Genomic DNA, 24,054 nt, shown 5'->3' on the forward strand with positions numbered 1-24,054 from the left:
GTTGATGAAGATCCAGCAGCACGACGGCGTGGTGGTGGATGCAGGGCGTCACAGCAGCAGGGCTTCGCCGAGACTACGAGGGAGAGACGTAACGGGGGGAGATGGAGGCGCCAGGGGCTGGTGTGTAATCCCTCCTCTCCCCCCCACTATATATAGGGGTGCCAGGGGGGGCGCCGGCCCTAGTAGATGACATCTACTAGGGGGGGGCGGCCAAGGGGAGGTTTCCCTCCCCCCAAGGCACCTAGGGGTGCCTTCCACCACATGGACTCTTCCATGGTGGAAACCCTAGGCGCATGGGCCTATAGGGGCTGGTGCCCTTAGCCCATCTAGGCCAAGGCGCACCCCCTACAGCCCATGTGGCCCCCCGGGAAAGGTGGCCCCACCCGGTGGACCCCCGGGACCCTTCCGGTGGTCCCGGTACAATACCGATAACCCCGAAACTTGTCCCGATGCCCGAAATAGCACTTCCTATATATAATTCTTTACCTCCGGACCATTCCGGAACTCCTCGTGACGTCCGGGATCTCATCCGGGACTCCGAACAACATTCGGGTTTCTGCATATACATATCTTCATAACCCTAGCGTCACCGAACCTTAAGTGTGTAGACCCTACGGGTTCGGGAGACAAGCAGACATGACCGAGACGACTCTCCGGTCAATAACCAACAGCGGGATCTGGATACCCATGTTGGCTCCCACATGCTCCATGATGATCTCATCGGATGAACCACGATGTCGAGGATTTAATCAATCCCGTACGCTATTCCCTTTGTCTATCGATATGTTACTTGCCCGAGATTCGATCGTCGGTATCCTAATACCTCATTCAATCTCGTTACCGGCAAGTCACTTTACTCGTACCGTAATGCATGATCCCGTGACCAGACACTTGGTCACTCTGAGCTCATTATGATGATGCATTACCGAGTGGGCCCAGTGATACCTCTCCGTCATACGGAGTGACAAATCCCAGTCTTGATCCATGTCACCCAACAGACACTTTCGGAGATACCCGTAGTCTACCTTTATAGTCACCCAGTTACGTTGTGACGTTTGGCATACCCAAAGCACTCCTACGGTATCCAGGAGTTACACGATCTCATGGTCTAAGGAAAAGATACTTTGACATTGGAAAACTCTAGCAAACGAACTATACGATCTTGTGCTATGTTTAGGATGGGGTCTTGTCCATCACATCATTCTCCCAATGATGTGATCTCGTTATCAATGACATCCAGTGTCCATAGTCAGGAAACCATGACTATCTGTTGATCAACGAGCTAGTCAACTAGAGGCTCACTAGGGACAGGTTGGTGTCTGTTATTCACACATGTATTACGATTTCCGGATAACACAATTATAGCATGAATAAAGACAATTATCATGAACGAGGAAATATAATAATAATGCTTTTATTATAGCCTCTAGGGCATATTTCCAACACATCCTTCAACTTGAACTTGTCAAGTTGACTTTGAAGCACATCCAACTTGGATTCCTTGACGGAGTCGGTACCTTCGTGCATATCAATCAAAGTGTCCCAAATTTCCTTTGCATTCTCAAGACGGCTGATTTTGTTGAATTCTTCGGGGCACAATCCGTTGAAGAGAATATCACAAGCTTGAGCATTGTATTGCAACATCTTCAACTCATCCACGGTAGCTTCACGATTTGGTTCTTTCCCATCAAAGAAGTCACCTTGCAAACCAACACACACAATAGCCCAAACGGCGGGGTTATGTCCAAGAATATGCATTTTCATTTTATGCTTCCAACTAGCAAAATTAGTACCATCAAAGTAAGGACCTCTATGGTGATAATTTCCCTCGCTAGACGCCATACTCTCCTAGGTTGTGAAACCAAGGCTATGACTACCAAAAGCTATGGAGATCAAAGCAAATGGAGACCAAAGCTCTGATACCACTTGTAGGATCGAAAGTATGTCTAGACGGGGGGTGATTAGACTACTTGACCAAATAAAAACTTAACCTTTTCCCAATTTTAGTTCTTGGCAGAGTTTAGCTATTGTAGGACAAGTCAAGCAATCATCACACAATTCAAGCAAGCATGCAAAGAGTATATTGGCAGTGGAATGTAAAGCATGCAACTTGCAAGAATGTAAGGGGAAGGGTTTGGAGAATTCAAACGCAATTGGAGACACGGATGTTTTTCCCGTGGTTCGGATAGGTGGTGCTATCCTACATCCACGTTGATGGAGACTTCAACCCACAAAGGGTAACGGTTGCGCGAGTCCACACAGGGCTCCACCCACAAAGGTTAACGGTTGTGCGAGTCCAGAAAGGGCTCCACCCACGAAGGGTCCACGAAGAAGCAACCACCCACAAAGGGTCCACGAAGAAGCAACCTTGTCTATCCCACCATGGCCATCGCCCACACAGGACTTGCCTCACTAGCAGTAGATCTTCACGAAGTAGGCGATCTCCTTGCCCTTACAAACTCCTTGGTTCAACTCCACAATCTTGTCGGAGGCTCCCAAGTGACACCTAGCCAATCTAGGAGACACCACTCTCCAAGAAGTAACAAATGGTGTGTAGGTAATGAACTCCTTGCTCTTGTGCTTCAAATGATAGTCTCCCCAACACTCAACTCTCTCTCTCGTAGGATTTGGATTTGGTGGAAAGAAGATTTGAGTGGAAACCAACTTGGGAAGGCTAGAGATCAAGATTCATATGATAGGAATGGAATATCTTGGTCTCAACACATGAGTAGGTGGTTCTCTCTCAGAACATATGAGTTGGAATTGTGTATGTGTTTTGATTGCTCTCTCTACGAATGAAGAGGAGGTGGAGGGGTATATATAGCCTCCACACAAAATCCAACCGTTACACACAGTTTTCCAATCTCGGTGGGACCGAATCAACAAACTCGGTCGGACCGGAAAGGTAAACCTAGTGACCGTTAGAGATTTTCGGTGGGACTGACATGCAACTCGGTAGGACCGATATGGTTAGGGTTTGGGCATAACGTAATCTCGGTGAGACCGATTACACAAACTCGGTGGGACCGAATTTGGTAATTAGCTAACCAGAGAGTTGGTCAGGCAAACTCGGTGGGACCGATTTGCTCTTTCGGTGAGACCGAAAAGTTACAAAAAGGAAACACTGAATTTACATTGCAATCTCGGTGGGACCGATTCGCTCTTTCGGTGAGACCGAAAAGTCACGAAAGGGAAACAGAGAGTTTGCAACCCCATCTCGGTGAGACCGAGATCCCTATCGGTAGAACCGATTTGCTAGGGTTTGGCAGTGGCTTATGACAAATGAAACTCGGTGGCGCTGGATAGGAAGAATCAGTAGGACCGAGTTTGGCTTAGGGTTTTGGTCATATGTGGATATGGGAAAGTAGTTGAGGGTTTTGGAGCATATCACTAAGCACATGAAGCAAGAGGCTCATTAAGCAACACCTCATCCCTCCTTGATAGTATTGCCTTTTCCTAAAGACTCAATGTGATCTTGGATCACTAAAATGTAAAATGAAGAGTCTTGAGCTTTTGAGCTTGAGCTAATCCTTTGTCCTTAGCATTTTGAGGGTTCCACTTTCACATCCATGCCATGCCAATCATTGAGCTTTCCTGAAATAATCATCTTGGAATAGCATTAGCTCAATGAGCTATATGTTGTTATGAATTACCAAAACCACCTAGGGATAGTTGCACTTTCAATCTCCCCCTTTTTGGTAACTGATGACAACATATAGATCAAAGCTTCGACAAATGATAATATGCATGAAATATATCATCGCTTTGAGAGGTATGTGACAAGTAAGAGCTCCCCCTAAATTTGTGCATATTTAAAATTTTCTTTGGACTGCAAATGCACAAAGAGTTAGAGTCATGGGTTACTCTTCCATGTCACATACATCTTGGTGGAGCACTTAAAATGATAAGAATGAAATACATGCACTCATCACCAAGAATAGTGAATGATCACATAAGATAGATAAGATAATAGCATTCATCAAGCATTAAGTGTAGCTTATGATCAAACACATGATCATCAATGTCTCATAAATAATGACGTAGTATCTCAAGCACTCAAAAGCAAACAAAGTTTGAAAAACCACCAAATAAAGCAAGAGAGAAAAAGGCAACACTCTCTCTCTTGAAGCCTATGATCTATACATTTTTCTCCCCCTTTGGCAACAAGTTACCAAAAAGTTCCTAGAAAATGCATAGTACTAGATCGACGCTCAGGCTTGATCTTCAGGTGGTGGTGGAGTCCGGATCACTCCAAGGACGAAGGCTTCTGTAGACGTTGAAGTAGACGCTGGAGTTGGAGCTGAAGTAGATGCTGGAGCTGGTGGAACTGAGGCTGTGGCTGGAGCTGAGGCAGTTGCTCTTGTGTCAAGAACTGGCACTGCAGACGACCTCGGACCTCTTGGCACTCTAGCAAAGGCATCAGTTGTAGTCCTTCCTCTCCTCTCCTGCATGTCATCTTGGAGCTGCTTCACTGCAGTCTGAATCTCTGTTAACTTGACATCCAAGTCATAGAACTTTTGTTCCATGATTCTCTCTAGGCTTGCCTGGTTCTGAGTTAGGGTGGCTAGTCCTTTCTCAATCCGCAGGGTGGATGCAATTAGGTAACCAAGCTGCTCTTGTTTGGTTTTCAAGAAGTACTCAGATGCCTCCTCTTGAGTTGGCATCTTGGCAGCTTTCTCCTTTCTTGCCTTCTCCTTCTTTGCTTGTGCTTGGGCTGACGATGGCTCATTCTCAGTCATGACAACTTGATTGTCCTCAAAATCTGGACGGATGGGCAGGTGTTCCTTGTCCAATAAATATATGCCCGTGCCCATCTTAGAGTTGATGAGCTCCTGAATCTGAGGGGCATATCCACAGCTCCTCTTCTGATCTGCTGCAGTCCTCTTGATAGTTTCTACTATGAGGCTCATGACCTTGAACTTCTGTGGCACATCAAAGACATGAAGCAAGTTGATTGCATGGCCTCTGATCATCTTGTGATCTCCAGACTTGGGCAAGAGAGTGTGCCTCAATATCCAATTTATAGTTGGCAGCCCTGACAGAAGGTAATGCACAGACCCAAATTTGAAGGTGTCAAGAGCTTCATTGGGAATTTCCTTGTACATGTTGGACATTGAGTTATGATCCATCTTTTTCTTGGCATAAATGTCCAAGTCATCTGCTTGCTCCTCTGGGGCATTGATCAACTTTGCCCATTCCTCAACAGTAGATTGGTACCTCGTACCTTCAGACATCCAAGTGATCCTTCCATCTGGATAAAAATGTGCCGTGGAGTAGAATTGCATAATGAGCTCCTCGTTCCACTTTGTGAGCTTCTTCCCAACAAAGTCTGCAACTCCACAAGCACTAAAGCTGTCATACACTCCAGGGTAGTGTTCCTCATTGTCCTTGATGTATTGCCAGTTAACCCATCTCATATCACAGACTATTGGCTTCTTATCAAGCAGCACTGTCTCATAGAAATCTTGCTGCTCCTTGGTGTGAATAGATTATAGATGAGGTAGAATAGATGAGCATCACAAAATGCAGAGATTTTTGCAAAAGAATGATCCAAAAACTTAGTTTTAGTTTCCCACTGAAATCATCTCGGATCTACCGATTTTTAAACTCGGTGATACCGAAGCAGTTTTGGCACCTAAACTGGTGAACTCGGTCAGACCGAGTCATAGTTCGGTGGCACCGAGACTACTAGGGTTTCACAGAGTTCCAAAATCAGTCACACCGATAAGTAATTCTCGGTCAGACCAAGTCTCACTTGTGCAATGGCATAAGCCAAATCAGTGGGACCGAGTTTTTCAACTCGGTGGGTCTGAGATGGTTTCGGCGGAAACCTAACCCTAAAATTTTCGAATCAAACCTAATCTACGAGCGTATTGACTGGATAGGAGTGTTCCAATTGTGGCAAGAATCATGATGATCACAATGTGCTAAGAATCAGATTGGAGAATAGCACAAAGATCGAGTCCATACCCTAGTTCGGCGGAGACTCGCTACGGCGGCAACGGCGGGGCAGAATTCCCGTTGACGGTGACGGAGACCAGCGACTGGAGGCGGCTGGCGGCGAGAAGACGATCCGGAGACCACGTTGGCAGAGCAGGCTATCGCGCGGGCGAAGGGGTTCGGAGAAATTTCCAAATTTTGCCCGTGACTATATATAGCCCGACCCTGTCGGTGTGACCGAGTGGAACAACTCGGTGGCACCGAGATTCATAACTGTAAGCAGTTACTGAAACTCGGTGTGACCGAAAAGTTCAAATCGGTTGCACCGAGATCGAAAACCTAGATCAACTTAATGATCTCGGTAGGACCGAAAGTGGGGTGTCGGTCAGACCGAGAATCATAAAGAGGTTTTGGAAGTTTAAGTCTATGACGAATCGGGGACTCCGAGCGCTCCTCACACAGAGTGGTTCGAATCTGACTTGATCAAATTTTGTGATGTAGCATGAAAAGAGCTTGAGACGAGAAAAGCATAGATAGCTAGAGGAGGTTCTTAGGCATTCTTGTCCATCCACTTGGCAAAAAGAAATAAAACCAAACAATCAAAACAACAAGTGGATGTCCTCGAATGAGTAAAATATGCAACCAGCATGCTCACACAATAAGATGGCAAATGAAATATGTGACAAGGCATGCACAACCAATTCTAGCATCTATCAAGCAATTTGCGATGACTAGGTCATCTATATATGAGTATATTGACTTAGGAGTCAAGTGAGAACACTTGATCATAGGTCATACTCATCGTTTAAGCTCAAGTGGGGTTACCACTTTTACATAAAGCATTGTTGTGTTCACATCTTTAGAGTTTCTTTATCTCAAGTCTTAGAGTAAAGCTCCCCCTAGATGTGATATCCCCCCTAAGAGGGATGAACTAACCTTGGGTTTTGTCGATGATGACTTCATGTAGATGTTGAAGATGTGGACGCTCAATGTTGATGTAGATCACTTGGAGCTATCCATTTGAGTGAACTGCACTTTCAATACCTACATGGGTTAGTCCCATAAGGACCAAACAAGGATATCCATAGACATAGAGTGATGCACACACAAGATGATGTCCATGAAAACTTTTAGGTTACCTTGTCCCTTGTCTTACCAACAAGAGGGTTTGTGACTCCTTGAACTAGTGCAAGATGTGGAAGTTGATTGCACTTGTTCTTGCCAAAATAATAAGAGTGAAGTATGTTGGCGGAGTCACCCTCAAGAACTCTCTAGTTCTTCTTCTTTTGGATCCACACCATCTTGATGGGAATCCTTGGAGTTGTAGTCGTACTTGATGAAGTGGAACTTGAAGTAGTCTTGGGAATCCACTTGACTAAGGTCTTAGGAGCTTCTTCAAATGCATCAATTTCCTCTTGAAGCTTGTCCTTGCCTTTTTGCTTGTAGTCTTGTGGTGGAAGATCATCTTGAGCTTGTGTCCCCTTGAAAGAAGTATCATACTTCTCTTGTTGAGGAACAAACTTTGTCTTGGGGTATTGATCTTCTTCCCACTCAACTCCATTGGCATTGAACTTTCGTTCAAAACCAACACCTTGATTCTTCCAGTGCATTCCTTGCTTGCGCACAATTTCCTCGAATTGCTTACTCCCGGCAAGGCTTTTGTACACTCCTTTCTCTATAATTCCCTTCAATAAACTATTTTCTGGCTCAAGTGTAACTTGGCTAAGAGAATCATTAGTGGAATCAAGAGAACTACTAGAAGCAACAATATTGGATTTAGCATGATCATTGTTACTGCTAGAGGAAGAATCTTTCTTGTTCTTGTTACTAGACTTGACTTGAGGCATGTAAGTGGATAAGAGTAAACGCTTGGCAATGTGAGAAGAACTTTTCTTGCGGAGATCATCATTGATTGCTTTTAAGAACTCATGCTCTTGCTTAAGATTGAGCTTTTCAAAGTGTAATTTCTCATGAGCTCTTAAAAGTTCTCAATGATCTTCGAAGATAGTTTCATGAGCTAAATTAAGAGTGTTTAATTCTTTAGTTAGAGCCTCAGTCTTCTCCTTATCATTGTCATTCGTTTTATCTTGATTAGCATGATTAATTGGTCCTTCATCATAGTATTCATCACTAGAGTTGTCAACAAACAAATCATCACCTAACAAGTCATCTTCATCACTATTGAAATCAACATACTCGGGATGTGTTACCTTAGGACCTTTGGCCATGAAGCATCTTCCAACTCCTTCATTTGGTGAGTCAAATATGTCATAGGAGTTGGTTGACACAAGTGCTAGACCGGCAACACCTTCATCTTGAGTATCTTCGGAGTCGGAGTGATAACTTCTCTCGGAGTGGCTGTCGGAGTCGGAGCCGGATACCCATTCACCAACATGAGCTTGATGTCTTCGTCTTGTGTAGCTCCTTGATGATTTTTCCTTCCTTTCCGAATCCTTGCTTCTCTGTGAGTATCTTCGTTCATAACGATCATCTCTACTCCTTCTCTCTCTTGGTGGTGATTCTTTGCTTCTTCTTTTTGGAGAATCTTCTCTTCTCTTGTAGGGAGCCGTACACTCATTGGAATAGTGTCCGGGTCTTCCACAACTGTAGCAGTTTCGCTCTCGACTAGAAGATCTTTTGTCATTGTAGGACCTTGACTTGAAGCTTCTATCTTTGCTTCTACTCTTGTAGAACTTGTTGAAGTTCTTCACCATTAAGCTCAATTCTTCATTGAAGTCTTGTTTCTCACTTGATGATGTGGGGGCTTCACATGAGGCTTTATAGGCACCACTTGACTTGTTGTGAAGTTCCTCTTTATCCTTAAGTGACATCTCGTGAGCAACAATTCTTCCAATCACCTCTGTTGGCTTGAGATCTTTGTAATTGGGCATCATTTGGATCAATGTGCACAGGGTATCATATTTTCCATCCAAGGCTCTTAGGATCTTCTTGATGATGAATCTATCGGTCATCTCTTCACTTCCTAAGCCGGCAATCTCATTTGTGATGAGAGCAAGCCTAGAGTACATTTCAGCGACACCTTCACCATCCTTCATCTTGAACTTGTCAAGTTGACTTTGAAGCACATCCAACTTGGATTCCTTGACGGAGTCGGTACCTTCGTGCATATCAATCAAAGTGTCCCAAATTTCCTTTGCATTCTCAAGACGGCTGATTTTGTTGAATTCTTCGGGGCACAATCCGTTGAAGAGAATATCACAAGCTTGAGCATTGTATTGCAACATCTTCAACTCATCCACGGTAGCTTCACGATTTGGTTCTTTCCCATCAAAGAAGTCACCTTGCAAACCAACACACACAATAGCCCAAACGACGCGGTTATGTCCAAGAATATGCATTTTCATTTTATGCTTCCAACTAGCAAAATTAGTACCATCAAAGTAAGGACCTCTATGGAGATAATTTCCCTCGCTAGACGCCATACTCTCCTAGGTTGTGAAACCAAGGCTATGACTACCAAAAGCTATGGAGATCAAAGCAAATGGAGACCAAAGCTCTGATACCACTTGTAGGATCGAAAGTATGTCTAGAGGGAGGGTGATTAGACTACTTGACCAAATAAAAACTTAACCTTTTCCCAATTTTAGTTCTTGGCAAATTTTAGCTATTGTAGGACAAGTCAAGCAATCATCACACAATTCAAGCAAGCATGCAAAGAGTATATTGGCAGCGGAATGTAAAGCATGCAACTTGCAAGAATGTAAGGGGAAGGGTTTGGAGAATTCAAACACAATTGGAGACACGGATGTTTTTCCCGTGGTTCGGATAGGTGGTGCTATCCTACATCCACGTTGATGGAGACTTCAACCCACAAAGGGTAACGGTTGCGCGAGTCCACACAGGGCTCCACCCACAAAGGGTAACGGTTGCGCGAGTCCACAAAGGGCTCCACCCACGAAGGGTCCACGAAGAAGCAACCACCCACAAAGGGTCCATGAACAAGCAACCTTGTCTATCCCACCATGGCCATCACCCACACAGGACTTGCCTCACTAGCGGTAGATCTTCACGAAGTAGGCGATCTCCTTGCCCTTACAAACTCCTTAGTTCAACTCCACAATCTTGTCGGAGGCTCCCAAGTGACACCTAGCCAATCTAGGAGACACCACTCTCCAAGAAGTAACAAATGGTGTGTAGGTAATGAACTCCTTGCTCTTGTGCTTCAAATGATAGTCTCCCCAACACTCAACTCTCTCTCGTAGGATTTGGATTTGGTGGAAAGAATATTTGAGTGGAAACCAACTTGGGAAGGCTAGAGATCAAGATTCATATGATAGGAATGGAATATCTTGGTCTCAACACATGAGTAGGTGGTTCTCTCTCAGAACATATGAGTTGGAATTGTGTATGTGTTCTGATTGCTCTCTCTACGAATGATGAGGAGGTGGAGGGGTATATATAGCCTCCACACAAAATCCAACCGTTACACACAGTTTTCCAATCTCGGTGGGACCGAATCAACAAACTCGGTCGGACCGGAAAGGTAAACCTAGTGACCGTTAGAGATTTTCGGTGGGACTGACATGCAACTTGGTAGGACCGATATGGTTAGGGTTTGGGCATAACGTAATCTCGGTGAGACCGATTACACAAACTCGGTGGGACCGAATTTGGTAATTAGCTAACCAGAGAGTTGGTCAGGCAAACTCGGTGGGACCGATTTGCTCTTTCGGTGAGACCGAAAAGTTACAAAAAGGAAACACTGAATTTACATTGCAATCTCGGTGGGACCGATTCGCTCTTTCGGTGAGACCGAAAAGTTACGAAAGGGAAACAGAGAGTTTGCAACCCCATCTCGGTGAGACCGAGATCCCTATCGGTAGAACCGATTTGCTAGGGTTTGGCAGTGGCTTATGACAAATGAAACTCGGTGGCGCTGGATAGGAAGAATCGGTAGGACCGAGTTTGGCTTAGGGTTTTGGTCATATGTGGATATGGGAAAGTAGTTGAGGGTTTTGGAGCATATCACTAAGCACATGAAGCAAGAGGCTCATTAAGCAACACCTCATCCCTCCTTGATAGTATTGCCTTTTCCTAAAGACTCAATGTGATCTTGGATCACTAAAATGTAAAATGAAGAGTCTTGAGCTTTTGAGCTTGAGCCAATCCTTTGTCCTTAGCATTTTGAGGGTTCCACTTTCACATCCATGCCATGCCAATCATTGAGCTTTCCTGAAATAATCATCTTGGAATAGCATTAGCTCAATGAGCTATATGTTGTTATGAATTACCAAAACCACCTAGGGATAGTTGCACTTTCAGCCCCCCTCTAGATCTCATCTAGAGGGGCTGGCCCCCCTTCCCCCTTCTCCCTATAAATAGAGGGGCGAGGGGAGGGCTGCAGCACCACATCCAAGGCACAGCCCCTCCCCTCCCCAACACCTCTCCTCCTCCGCGTGAGCTTGGCGAAGCCCTACCAGAGAACTGCCACTCCATCACCACCACGCCGTCGTGCTGCTGTTGGAGCCTTCTTCCTCAACCTCTCCCTCCTCCTTGCTGGATCAAGGCGCGGGAGACGTCACCGGGCTGCACGTGTGTTGAACGCGGAGGCACCATTGTTCGGTGCTCAGATCGGATTCGGCCGCGATCTGAATCGCTACGTGTACGACTCCTCCAACCGCGTTCTTGCAATGCTTCCGACTCGCGATCTTCAAGGGTATGAAGATGCACTCCCCTCTCGTTGCTAGTTACTCCATAGATTGATCTTGGTGATGCGTAGAATTTTTTTAATTTCTTCAACGATCCCCAACAGTCCTCCCGTGCCTCAGGTGTATCTTTTGTCTTCCCATACACGCCCAAGAAGCCAAGCAGGGTCACGCAAAGATTTTTCGTCATGTGCATCACGTCGATTGCGGACCGGACCTCTAGGTCTTTCCAATAGGACAGGTCCCAAAATATAGATTTCTTCTTCCACATGGGTGCGCGTCCGTCAGCGCCATTCGGAACAGGTTGTCCGTCAGGACCCTTTCCAAAGACTACCTTCAAATCCTTGATCATATCATGTACATCAGCACCAGTACGGTGGCGAGGCTTCGTCCGGTGATCCGCCTCACCTTTGAAATGCTTTCCCTTCTTTCAGGATGCCTACTCGGAAGAAATCGACGATGTCCCAGGTACACATTCTTCCTACAACTGTCCAAATATATACTGTCGGTATCATCCAAACAGTGTGTGCATGCGCGGTATCCCTTGTTTGTCTATCCTGAAAGGTTACTGAGAGCAGGCCAATCATTGATGGTCACGAACAGCAATGCCTTTAGGTCAAATTCTTCCCCATGTGCTCATCCTACGCACGTACACCTGTTCCATTCCACAGCTGTAAGAGTTCTTCAACTAATGGCCTTAGGTACACATCAATGTCGTTGCCGGGTTCCTTAGGGCCTTGGATGAGCACTGGCATCATAATGAACTTCCTCTTCATGCACAACCAAGGAGGAAAGTTATACAAACATAGAGTCACAGGCCAGGTGCCATGGTTGCTGCTCTGCTCCCCAAAAGGATTAATGCCATCTGCGCTTAGACCAAACCATACGTTCCTTGCGTTATCTGCAAACTCCGTCCCGTACTTTCTCTCGATTTTTCTCCACTGCGACCCGCGCGTCAGCGGGTACTCTCAACTTTCTGTCTTTCTTACAGTCTTCTCTGTGCCATCGCATCGCCTTGGCATGCTCTTTCTTTTGGAACAAACGTTTCAACCATGGTATTATAGGAGCATACAACATCACCTTGGCAGGAATCTTCTTCCTGGGCTCGCCCTCGACATCACCAGGGTCATCGCGACTGGTCTTATAGCGCAATGCACCGCATATCGGGCAAGCATTCAAAACCTCATACTCACCGCGGTAGAGGATGTAGTCATTAGGGCATGCATGTATCTTCTGCACCTCTAACCCTAGAGGGCAGATAGCCTTCTTTGCTTCATACGTACTCTCGGGCAATTCGTTGTCCTTTCGAAGCATATTCTTTATCATTACAAGCAACTTTCCGAATCCCTTGTCAGGTACACCATTCTCTGCCTTCCATTGCAGCAATTCCAGTGTGGTGCCCAACTTTTTCTTGTCAGCTTCGCAATTCGGGTAAAACAATTTCTTGTGATCCTCTAACATGCGCTCCAACTTCTTCTTCTCCAAATCACTTGCGTAGTTTCTCTTTGCCTCGGCAATGGCCCGACCTAGATCATCAGCGAGCTCATCTGATGCCTCTTCTTCAGCTTCTTCCCGCATTGTCGGCTCATCTTCTTCCCCATTGTTGTATTAACGTATTCAGGGAACCCATGGCCAGGATAGCTGTCGTCGTCCTCTTCTTCTTCATTGTCTTCCATCATAACCCCTCTTTCTCCATGCTTGGTCCAAACATTATAGTGGGGCATGAAACCGTACTTAAACAGGTGGACGTGAATGGTTCTTGATGTAGAGTAATTGTGATCATTCTTACAGACAGCACATGGACAAGGCATAAAACCATCCGCCCGCTTGTTTGCCTCAGCCGCAAGAAGAAAAGTTTGCACGCCATTAATGAACTCGGGAGAGCATCGGTCATCATACATCCATTGTCGGCTCATCTTCATTACACAACACCGAAAAGACCAAATTAATACAAGTTCATACATAAAGTTCATACATATATATAGTTCATACAACACTTAAATGCAACAAACAAATAACTCTCTAGCTAAAGAATTTAAATGCAACAACAAATGCGATCAAGATCACAACTAAGGTAACAATTGATCCAACAGCATAATTATACCAAGCCTCACTATGAATGGCATATTTTCTAATCTTTCTAATCTTCAAGCACATTTTCTCCATCTTGATCTTGTGATCATCGACGACATCGGCAACATGCAGATCCAATTCCATCTTCTCCCCCTCAATTCTTTTCAATTTTTCTTTCAAATCATCGTTTTCTCTTTCAACTAAATTTAACCTCTCGACAATAGGGTCGGTTGGAATTTCCGGTTCACATACCTACTACATACAAATATCTATGTCAACTTGACGGGCATAATTTTTCATAAACATGAAATGTAACAAATAGTTTTAAAAGAGATTATACCACATCCGAATCATAATAAGGACGAGGGCCGACGGGGACTGATATCAAAACCATGGCACTATGTATAACAAACAACGTACGGGTAAGATAATTATACGAGTAACTATATATCCAAATCACACAAACATAATTTTTTATATAAAACATTCATGAACAAGAGTCTCACCGCAAGGTTGTGCCGGCGACGGGACGGTGCGGGCGATGACGGAGATTTAGAAGGCACTAAGTAAACCACACCTACATATGCAAACTAAGTGTTATTTTTGACCTCAAATTGCATATAAATCAAATACTAGCACATATAATTCATCCCAAATTACTAAACTCACAAATTAATCACTATATAAAGCATTGCAAGAGCTAATCTAGCAATGGGAGATGAAAGGACAAAGTTGCTAACCTTTGTGATCATTTGAATAGATGGGGGCCTTCAAATCTTGACAAATTTTGGGCAAAATGTGTGATGAGCTCGAGAGGGAGAGGGGAAGAATAGAGATGAGAGGGGAAAGGGGAAGAATAGAGCGAGCTCGGGTGGACGAAGGGTTTATGTAGGACGACCTTTAGTACCGGTTCGTGATACGAACCGGTACTAAAGGTGCTGGAGGGGCCCCAGACTGACAACATCCTGCCACCATTCACTTTAGTACCGGTTAGTGGCATGAACCGGTGCTAAAGGTTCGCCACGAACCGGTACTAATGAGAGCGGCCGGCTAGCCGTTGGAACCGGCACTAATGCATACATTAGTGTCGGCTCAAAATCAAACCTGCTCTAATGTGCTTGACATTTGACCTTTTTTCTACTAGTGAGGAGACAAAGGGGACACGATGTTTACCCAGGTTCGGGCCCTCTTAATAGAAGTAATACCCTACTTCCTACTTGATTTATCTTGATGAGTATAGGGATTACAAGAGTTGATCTACCTCGAGATCGTAATGGCTAAACCCTAGATATCTAGTCTATATGAATTCTGATAGCCTCTACGGATTAAACACTCTGCTTTATACAGACACCGGAGGGGCCTAGGCTTATACAGGGTCGGTCTACAGAGAAAGGAAAGCATACATTCGGACGCCAATCGTGCCATCCACACAAAGGAGAGTCCTATCCGGATACGGGGAAAGGTCTGCTACCTTGTATCTTCACGGCCCATCATTCCGGCCCATGTCACATAGCCCGGACACCCGAGGACCCCATAATCCAGGACTCCCTCACTCCTCTCCCCCCGATGATTGTTTAAAAAAATGTTTCAAAAAAATCGAAAAAAATTATGGATGTTCTTAACATATGTGTCTACAATTAAACCTAAAAAAAATCAGATCCAAATTCAAATTGTCCAATGAAAAACAAAAAAACAAATTCAGCACGAATAGCGTCAATAAAGACAAAAAACATGAATGGTGTGAAAAAATACACTATTCACAACAGATTTATCTTTTTTGATTCTCATTCTGTGTATCGAATTGGGATCTGAAATTTTTTAGGGTGTGTAGACAGATATGCTGAGAACATCCTTGGGTTTTCTTTCTGAATATTTTGAAATATTTCAATTTGATATTTCTAAATTGATATCATGGAAGCATATAATTATTGGTATCGCCTGATATTCCCCACGCCGCATGCCCTACCAAGGAGAGCCGCTCGCTTCCCGACGCCGCACATCGCTGCCTCCAGTCCACGGCGCAGGTCTCCGGCCCCGTCCTCGGTGCCAGGCAACCGAACCCCACGCATGCAGGACGGATCCGGTCATCCGGGCGCAGCGGAAGCCACACAGCTGAGCTCGGCCGCGAGCCCAGGGCATGCAGTCGCACGAATTCCACGGAGACAGCAACCCCGCCGTACGTTGTCGCTGCGGTGCGATGTGACGCACGCCCCGTTTTCCCGAGCTAGCACGCCGCAACACCTCGCCGATCGACCGAGAAGCAAAACGTGTGGCCGGGGTACGTCGGATACTTGCTCCGGCCGGCCGGCCGGCGGGGCTCTCGTACTCTACGTTCTCACGCGATGGGAAGTCCGGCCGGCCGGTGTTCCTACCAGCGTACGTCGCTCCCTCCGGCTGGGCCCTCGTACTCGGACAAAGGCGCCCACGCGCACGGAGGCATTATTGCCCAGTTGAAAACCACCCCAAAGGTCGCGTTCACAGGCAGGAAAGGGTCCGCATACGGTTTGAAATACGTCCATCATCGTTTTGTACGCTTCGATCTTTGCCGCATTCCACGAAAATTAGCCAAGCTGCCATACAACCCACCGGGATCCATCGTCGGTCTTGCGGTGGATGAGAAACCGCTCTTCCGCTTGTCTCGTCCAACTAGCACTTGCACCAAAACGATACCTTTAGGAGGGATAACGGTATCAAAGATACCATCATCGTCCAATCCGGTAAATCCAGATCTAGGGTTTCCTCCAAAGAATTACGAGTGGGGTGCCATGACCTGCAACAACGATGCCTCGAGAAGGGAACAACGTCATAGATGCTTCCATCGTCCGCCATGACCGAAGTCGGCACGATTTTCACCAGAAGTTGTGTCCCCCCAACCTCGCAGCTGGCTGGAACCAACGAAGTCTCGCTGTGACGACGAGGGCCCCTGTCGGCACGCCGGCAGGGAGCCTCCAGCCATCCCTCACCGGTACTCCTCGCGCCACCGGCCGGCCAAGCCCGTACCGAGATGGATCTGGACAGGACGCCAGATCCGCAACCATTGAAGCCACCCATGCGCCCGCGGCCGCCACACCGCCAGCCATGTAGGCTCCCATTGCCGCCGCGCAGCAGGGGCGTCCGCCCTGACTGCCGCCCCCGGCCTTCCCGCGTGAGACGGCAGCGGCGGCTGGGGATGGAGGAGCGGGGAGGGGCTGGCGGCGCGGGATCGGGGCCCCTGGCGACGCCCGAGGGAAAGCGACGGAGGAAAGGGGAGGGGGCAACTCACGTCTGACGCTGCTAACTTTGGACACCAGCTGCTGACGATCACCATAAGAATACAATAATTGTTTTCACAAGCATTCCCACGTATGTTCACCACACATTTTGTCCAAATAATACAACGCTTGTTTTCACAATCGAATCATATGATTTTACTTCCGACTTTTATTTATACGACTGCGTATAAAAGCAGGGCTCGCATTCTGAACCTGCAGCTCAGCCATGGCATCTATTCCGAAGCTACTGCTTCTCCTGCTGTGCACCTATCTTCGCACTCTCGTTGCTCACGGAGGGGACGATCTTCGCACCTACAAGGTTCTGCACGTCGGCTCTCTGAAATCTGCCACCGTCAACTGCTCCCAGCCCAAAGGTGCAGTAGCATTGTCTATGAACGCACATGCATGCAATTCCATGGGTTTTCGTTGCACTATTTTGAGGATATTTTGAGCACGTTTGTCATCGTGTTTCCTCTGTTCGGCTGTTTCAGTGACTCCATCATCCGGCGGCGTCACGGTGCCGTTGCACCACCGGCACGGCCCGTGCTCCCCCGTGCCCTCCACGAAGCCGCCGACCTTGAAGGAGATGCTCCGGCGTGACCAGCTCCGAGCCGCCTACATCACACGGAAGTACTCCGGCGTCAAGGGTGGCGCGGGTGACGTGGAGCAATCGGACGTTACCGTGCCGACCACGCTGGGCACCTCCCTGGGAACGCTGGAGTACTTGATCACCGTCGGCATCGGCTCGCCGGCCATGACCCAGACCATGCTCATCGACACCGGCAGCGACGTGTCCTGGGTGCAGTGCAAGCCGTGCTCGCAGTGCCACACCCAGGCGGACTCGCTCTTCGACCCCAGCTCGTCGAGCACCTACTCCGCGTTCCCCTGCAGCTCCTCCGCCTGCGCGCAGCTCCGCCGGAGCCAGCAGGGGAACGGCTGCTCCTCCCGCTCCCAGTGCCAGTACATTGTCAAGTACGGCGACGGTTCGAGCGGGACCGGGACCTACAGCTCCGACAAGCTCGTGCTGGGCTCCAGCACCGTCAAGAGCTTCCAGTTCGGATGCAGCCAGTCTGAGTCGGGCAACCTTCTCGAAGACCAGACCGATGGGCTCATGGGGCTCGGCGGCGGCGCTCAGTCGCTCGCCACCCAGACCGCGGGGACCTTCGGCAAGGCCTTCTCGTACTGCCTCCCGCCGACTTCAGACTCGTCCGGGTTCCTCACTCTCGGCGCAGCAACCTCCGGTTTCGTCAAGACACAGATGCTGAGGAGCAGTCAGGTCCCGGCGTACTACGGTGTGCTCCTTCAAGCCATCAGGGTAGGAGGCAGGCAGCTCAGCATACCCACCTCGGTCTTCTCCGCGGGGTCGATCATGGACTCCGGCACAATCATCACGCGCCTACCGGCGACCGCGTACTCTGCGCTGTCGTCCGCGTTCAAGGCCGGCATGAAGCAGTACCCGCTGGCGCAGCCCATGGGCATCTTCGACACGTGCTTCGACTTCAGCGGCCAGTCCAGCGTCAGCATACCGACCGTCGTACTGGTGTTCTCTGGGGCCGCCGCCGTCAACCTCGCTTCTGACGGGATCATTCTGGGCAGCTGCCTTGCCTTCGCGGCCAACAACGACGACAGGTCCCTCGGCATCATCGGCAACGTGCAGCAGCGGACGTTCGAGGTGCTGTACGACGTCGGTGGCGGCGCCGTGGGGTTCAAGGCTGGCGCATGCTGATCGGCGCGCACAAGCACGCCGTTGACGCTATATTGGGATCTCAAGTTCGTCGTATACTTGTTTGCTGCTGCGAGCTATAGTAAAAGTGACATAGTACATGAAGTGGAGCCAAACCATCAGCGCACTATAGTACTTCGACTTGCAACGTGATGCAAACGTCCAAACTACCAACCAAAACATACTTGTAATTTCTCGGAAAAAAAAACATACTTGTAATTGTCTTCCGGTAGTTTAAGAATGGAAAAAGTCTCAAGAAAACCTTGAACTTGTAGTCGGAGTCGGTAATGAACCCTGAACTCGAAATCCCTGGAATTAGCACCCTGTCTTATCTAATCCCGACTAATCCCGGCCCTTTTTTCATTGTATGCCGATACTATCAAACGTCAGATTTGACGGGACCTCACAGCAGACGACTCGTTCGTGTTGTGAGGGTTGAGCAAGAGAACGAATTTGTTTGCTAAAAGGACACCTTCAACGTGAAACCTCCACATGAACAAACCTGTCGCTCACTTGAAAAGATAAGGTCTAGAGCAAAAAAATGGGCCAAAAATCCCAGTTTTTGCTCTAGAAAAAACAGGCATTGGAAAACTAATATTTTTCACCGGACTTAATTAACATGCAGCTTTACCATCAATTTTACAAGGAAACTACCCACATAGCCAATCATTCAAAACATGCATATTGTACGTATTTTTTGACGTGTTTATCCAACGTCAGATTTGACGGGACCTCCCAGCAGACGATTCATTCGTGTTGTGAGGGTTGAGCAAGAGAACGAATTTGTTTGCTAAAAGGGCACCTTCAGCGTGAACCCTCCACATGAACAAACCTGTCGCTCACTTGAAAAGATAAGGTCTAGAGCAAAAAAATGGGCCAAAACCCCCAGTTTTCGCTCTAGAAAAAACAGGCATTGGAAAAACTAATATTTTTCACCGGACTTAATTAACATGCAGTTTTACCATCAATTTTACAAGGAAACTACCCACATAGCCAATCATTCAAAACATGCATATTGTACGTATTTTTTGACGTGTTTATCAAACGTCAGATTTGACGGAACCTCCCAGCAGACGATTCATTCGTGTTGTGAGGGTTGAGCAAGAGAACGAATTTGTTTACTAAAAGGACACCTTCAGCGTGAACCCTCCACATGGACAAACCTGCCACTCACTGGAAAAGATAAGGTCTAGAGCAAAAAAATAGGCCAAAAAACCCTAGTTTTCGCTCTAGAAAAAACAGGCATTGGAAAAACTAATATTTTTCACCGGACTTAATTAACATGCAGTTTTACCATCAATTTTACAAGGAAACTACCCACATAGCCAACCATTCAAAACATACATATTGTACGTATTTTTTGATGTGTTTATTAGTTGCTGAAGTTGTCATGCTTCTAAATAATAAAGTACAACATAATCATGATTTCAAAACACACAGAGCGTGCGTTGAGATAGTTGCCTTATTATAGACATTGTGCAAAGCAACACAATTTGACATGGCTAGGGAAAAAATGTCATGTCAATATATTTGATAGTATTTTACCATGGTATGTGAAAAAAAATCATGATAAGTTCAATAAAATTGGCAGGGTCCATGATATTAAAAAATGGTTTTGAGATAGAAAACTTGCCATGGACTAACTAACAAATTGCCATGGCTATAGACAATATTTTTGCCATGGTGTAAAATAATTAATTTCTCATGCTGTCTAAAAGACTACAATGGTCTAGTTAATTAAGTTGACATGGTCTAACTAACAAAAGTGCAATGATATACATATTAAATTTGCCATAGTCTAAATAATCAAATTGCCATCCTATCTAAAAAACTGCCATGGTGTTGTTAATTAAATTGTCGTGGTCTAACCAATTTTTTTGCCATCGAATATATATTAAACTTGCATGGTCTAAACTAATTAAATTTCCACGCTACCCCAAAAAACTAACATGGTCTAGTTAATAAAATTGTCATGCTCTAACTAACATAAAATACCATGAAACTTATATTAAACTTGACATGGTCTAAATAATTAAATTGCCATGCTACATACAAAAACTAAGATGGTCTAGTGAATTAAATTCCCATGTTATAACTGACAAAAAATGCCATTGACTTTATATTAAACTCACCATGGTCTACATTATTAAATTGCCATGCTACATCAAAACTACCATGGGTAGATAATTAAATTGCCATGGTCTAACTAAAAAAATGCCATGGTATATTTATTAAAAAATTATTGTAATGCAAGAAAAGAAAATTTTCCATTGTCTAATTAGTAAAAATACCATGACATATCAAAACAAAAAACTACCGTGGTCTAATTACTAATTTGCCATGGCAAAAAACTTGCCATGTCTGAAAATTGCCATAGTGTAATTAAAAAATTGTGCATAATTAGTAATTATAATGTTCTAATTACTAGAGTAAAAGAAAATAAGTTCACTAAAAAATTTCATGGCCTGCCCAGGCACCTCGACCATGCCATTGGACGATGACGATTATGTGTGTAAAGGCTACAGCTGCTCAGCACACCTCACTGCATGTGTCATGCATCATCGCCATCCACCATCTGCAGCAGTCTGCATTGGCGTTGGCATCCATCATCTCGTTATCGTCGTCATCTAGAATGATGGTGGCCGACACTTCCACCGTTCCATCACATCAGCCGATGGGGCCTGAACGAGAGGCCGGTGTTTGGCTCACCAAGCGCTCTATCTGGGATGGCCTCGTACATCATCCATAGGAGAATGTTGATCAGAAGCGTGCCGAGACCATCGCCGGCGAACATGGGCTGCTTCTTCGTCGTCGTCAATGCGGAAATCATGGCGAGCTCGTTCATGCCGCTAAACCATGCAAATATATCCACCATTTCGCAAACTTAAGGTGGCCGCCACGCGCACCCAATGATGAGCGCCATCCAGCCCATTGGTCGGGTGTTTGCCGAGTTTGATTTGCCCGAGGCTTGGCAAATGATATATTTTACTGAGTTTCATCTTATCGCCGAGTTGTTTTTTCACGACATTGGGCAATCAAACCCGTTTACCAGGTTCCTTTATATTACTTACTGTTCAATTCTCAGCAAACGAGTAACATTGTCGAACTTCTGGTGAAAAGAACTCGCAAAAATATGGAACATATACTGTCGTGGATTCCATATGGCTTTATTTATTAGTTAATAGACTCATACAAGTACCTTATTTATAACTTCTTCGGTCTCAAAATAAGTGTCTCAAAACTTGAGACACTTATTTTAAGACAAAGGGAGTATGATATAAGTAGTATGCTAATACTTTCTCTTTATTTATTTATTTTATTGTTATCTAGGAGTATATTGTATGAGGATGCGTGATAGTGATACTCTGTGAGAAGTCTTAGCTCGCCGCAGCAAACAAGTACTTGTGCGCGCCGATCAGCATGCGCCTGCATTGAACCCCACGGCGCCGCCACCAACGTCGTAGAGCACCTCGAACGTCCGCTGCTGCACGTTGCCGATAATGCCAAGGGAGCTGTCATCGCGGTTGGCCGCGAAGGCGAGGCAGCTCTCCAGAATGATCCCCTCGGGGGCGAGGTTGACGACGGCGCCCCCGGAGAACACCAGTGCGACGGTCGGTATTCTGATGCTGGACTGGCCACTGAAGTCGAAGCACGTGTCCAAGATGCCCATGGGCTGCGCCGGCGGGTACTGCTTCATGCCGGCCCTGAACGCCGATGACAGCGCCGAGTACGCGGTCCGCGGCAGGCGCGTGATGATTGTGCCGGAGTCCATGAGCGACCCGACGGAAAAGACCGTGGTGGGTATGTTGAGCTGCCTGCCTCCGACCCTGATGGCCTGAAGAGACACGATGTAGTACGCCGGGACCTGCCTGCTCCTCAGCAACGGCGTCTTGACGACGAAACCCGAGGTTGCTGCACCCAGAGTGAGGAACCCGGACGAGCTCGGAGTCGGCGGGAGGCAGTACGAGAAGGCCTTGCCGAAGGTGCCCGCGGTCTGGGTGGCCAGCGACTGAGCACCGCCGCCGAGCCCGATGAGCCCAGCGGTCTGGTCCTGGTCGTTGAGAAGGAGGCCCGACTCAGACTGGCTGCACCCAAACTGGAAGTTGCTGACGGCGTTGGAGCCCAGCGAGAGCGTGTCGGAGCTGTAGGTCCCGGTGGTTCTCGAACCATCGCCGTAGTTGACAACGTACTGGCACTGGGAGCCGGAGCAGCCGTTTCCTTGGCCATCCTGACGGAGCTGCGCACAGGCGGCGGAGCTGCAGGTGAACGGGGAGTAGGTGCTCGACGATCTGGGGTCGAAGAGTGAGTCCGCCTGCGAGTGGCACCGCGAGCACGGCTTGCAGTGCACCCATGACACGTCACTGCCGGTGTCGATGAACATGGTCTGGGTCACGGCCGGCGAGCCGATGCCGACGGTGATCACGTACTCCAACGTGCCCAGGGAGAGGCCCAGCAAGGTCGGCACGGTTACATCCGATTGCTCCAGGCCGCCACCCTTGGCGCCAGAGAACTTCCGTCCGATGTAGTCAGCTCGGAGCTGGTCACGCCGGAGCATCTTCTCCAAGGTCGGCGCCTTCGTGGAGGGGACAGGGGAGCATGGGCCGTGCCGGTGGTGCAACAGCACCGTGACGACACCGCCGGATGCTGGACTCACTGCTGAAACAATCCAGATCGACATGGAAACGATTAGAAATGTGCACAAAATACTAGTACTATACGTATAGTACTCGTTTTTTTAAATGATACGTATAATACTCGTTTTTTTAAAATGATACGTATAGTACTCGTTGTTTTAAAATGATACGTTTGGTATCCAGATCCATTGGAATGTCAAGTGCGTGGACAGTACTGCACCTTGGTGATCGGTGCAGTTGAGGGTGGCAGATTTCAGAGAACCAGCGGGCAGAACCATGTAGTGGCTGCGAAGATCATCTCCTGCGTGAGCAACGAGAGTGTGGTAAGCGCACAGCACGAGAAGCACAAGCTTCGAAACCGATGCCATGGCGTATAGATGCTGTTTCTTTGCTTCTCAGGCTCAGCTGCAGCTTCAGAATGTGAGCCCTCCTTATATAGAGGAGACTTCAGAATGTGGTCTTCTCCTAATTAACGAGAAGTTGCCGCCAGTTTTGATTTCGTCAATTGCACGGGTGGAAGGATTAGGTAACGTCATTTTTTGTTGACAAAATTATCAGGAATTCAATTGTTTGGCATATGTACATACTTTACTAGATATAAATACCCATGCAAGTAATAAAAAGTACATCTATCCGCAAAAAAAAAATTATACATCTGCGGAGGTACTTGTGTTAGGAATTTCCAATGCCAACCCCAAACCCCCCTATCTACCCGAACGCAGCTGCTCGGATCCCACAAGCCATCCAACGACGACTGTCATCGGTCC

At 46.9% G+C, this 24,054-nt stretch overlaps 2 protein-coding genes across 2 annotated transcripts; one reads left to right on the forward strand and one right to left on the reverse strand.

Moving 5' to 3' along the window:
• Positions 1–17,150: 17,150 nt before the first annotated feature.
• LOC123154743 (aspartyl protease family protein At5g10770) lies at positions 17,151–18,887 on the forward strand. The gene is made up of 2 exons (XM_044573389.1): positions 17,151–17,304; positions 17,422–18,887. The coding sequence occupies exons 1-2, from the start codon at positions 17,157–17,159 to the stop codon at positions 18,654–18,656; spliced, it is 1,383 nt and encodes a 460-aa protein (XP_044429324.1). The 5' UTR covers positions 17,151–17,156; the 3' UTR covers positions 18,657–18,887.
• Positions 18,888–21,798: 2,911 nt separating this feature from the next.
• LOC123154744 (aspartyl protease family protein At5g10770) lies at positions 21,799–23,694 on the reverse strand. The gene is made up of 2 exons (XM_044573390.1): positions 23,508–23,694; positions 21,799–23,306 (listed from the first exon to the last, which is right to left on the reverse strand). The coding sequence occupies exons 1-2, from the start codon at positions 23,653–23,655 to the stop codon at positions 22,069–22,071; spliced, it is 1,386 nt and encodes a 461-aa protein (XP_044429325.1). The 5' UTR covers positions 23,656–23,694; the 3' UTR covers positions 21,799–22,068.
• Positions 23,695–24,054: the final 360 nt, after the last annotated feature.

This window comes from Triticum aestivum, chromosome 7A (genome assembly GCF_018294505.1).
Source record: "Triticum aestivum cultivar Chinese Spring chromosome 7A, IWGSC CS RefSeq v2.1, whole genome shotgun sequence".
Taxonomy (NCBI): domain Eukaryota; kingdom Viridiplantae; phylum Streptophyta; class Magnoliopsida; order Poales; family Poaceae; genus Triticum; species Triticum aestivum.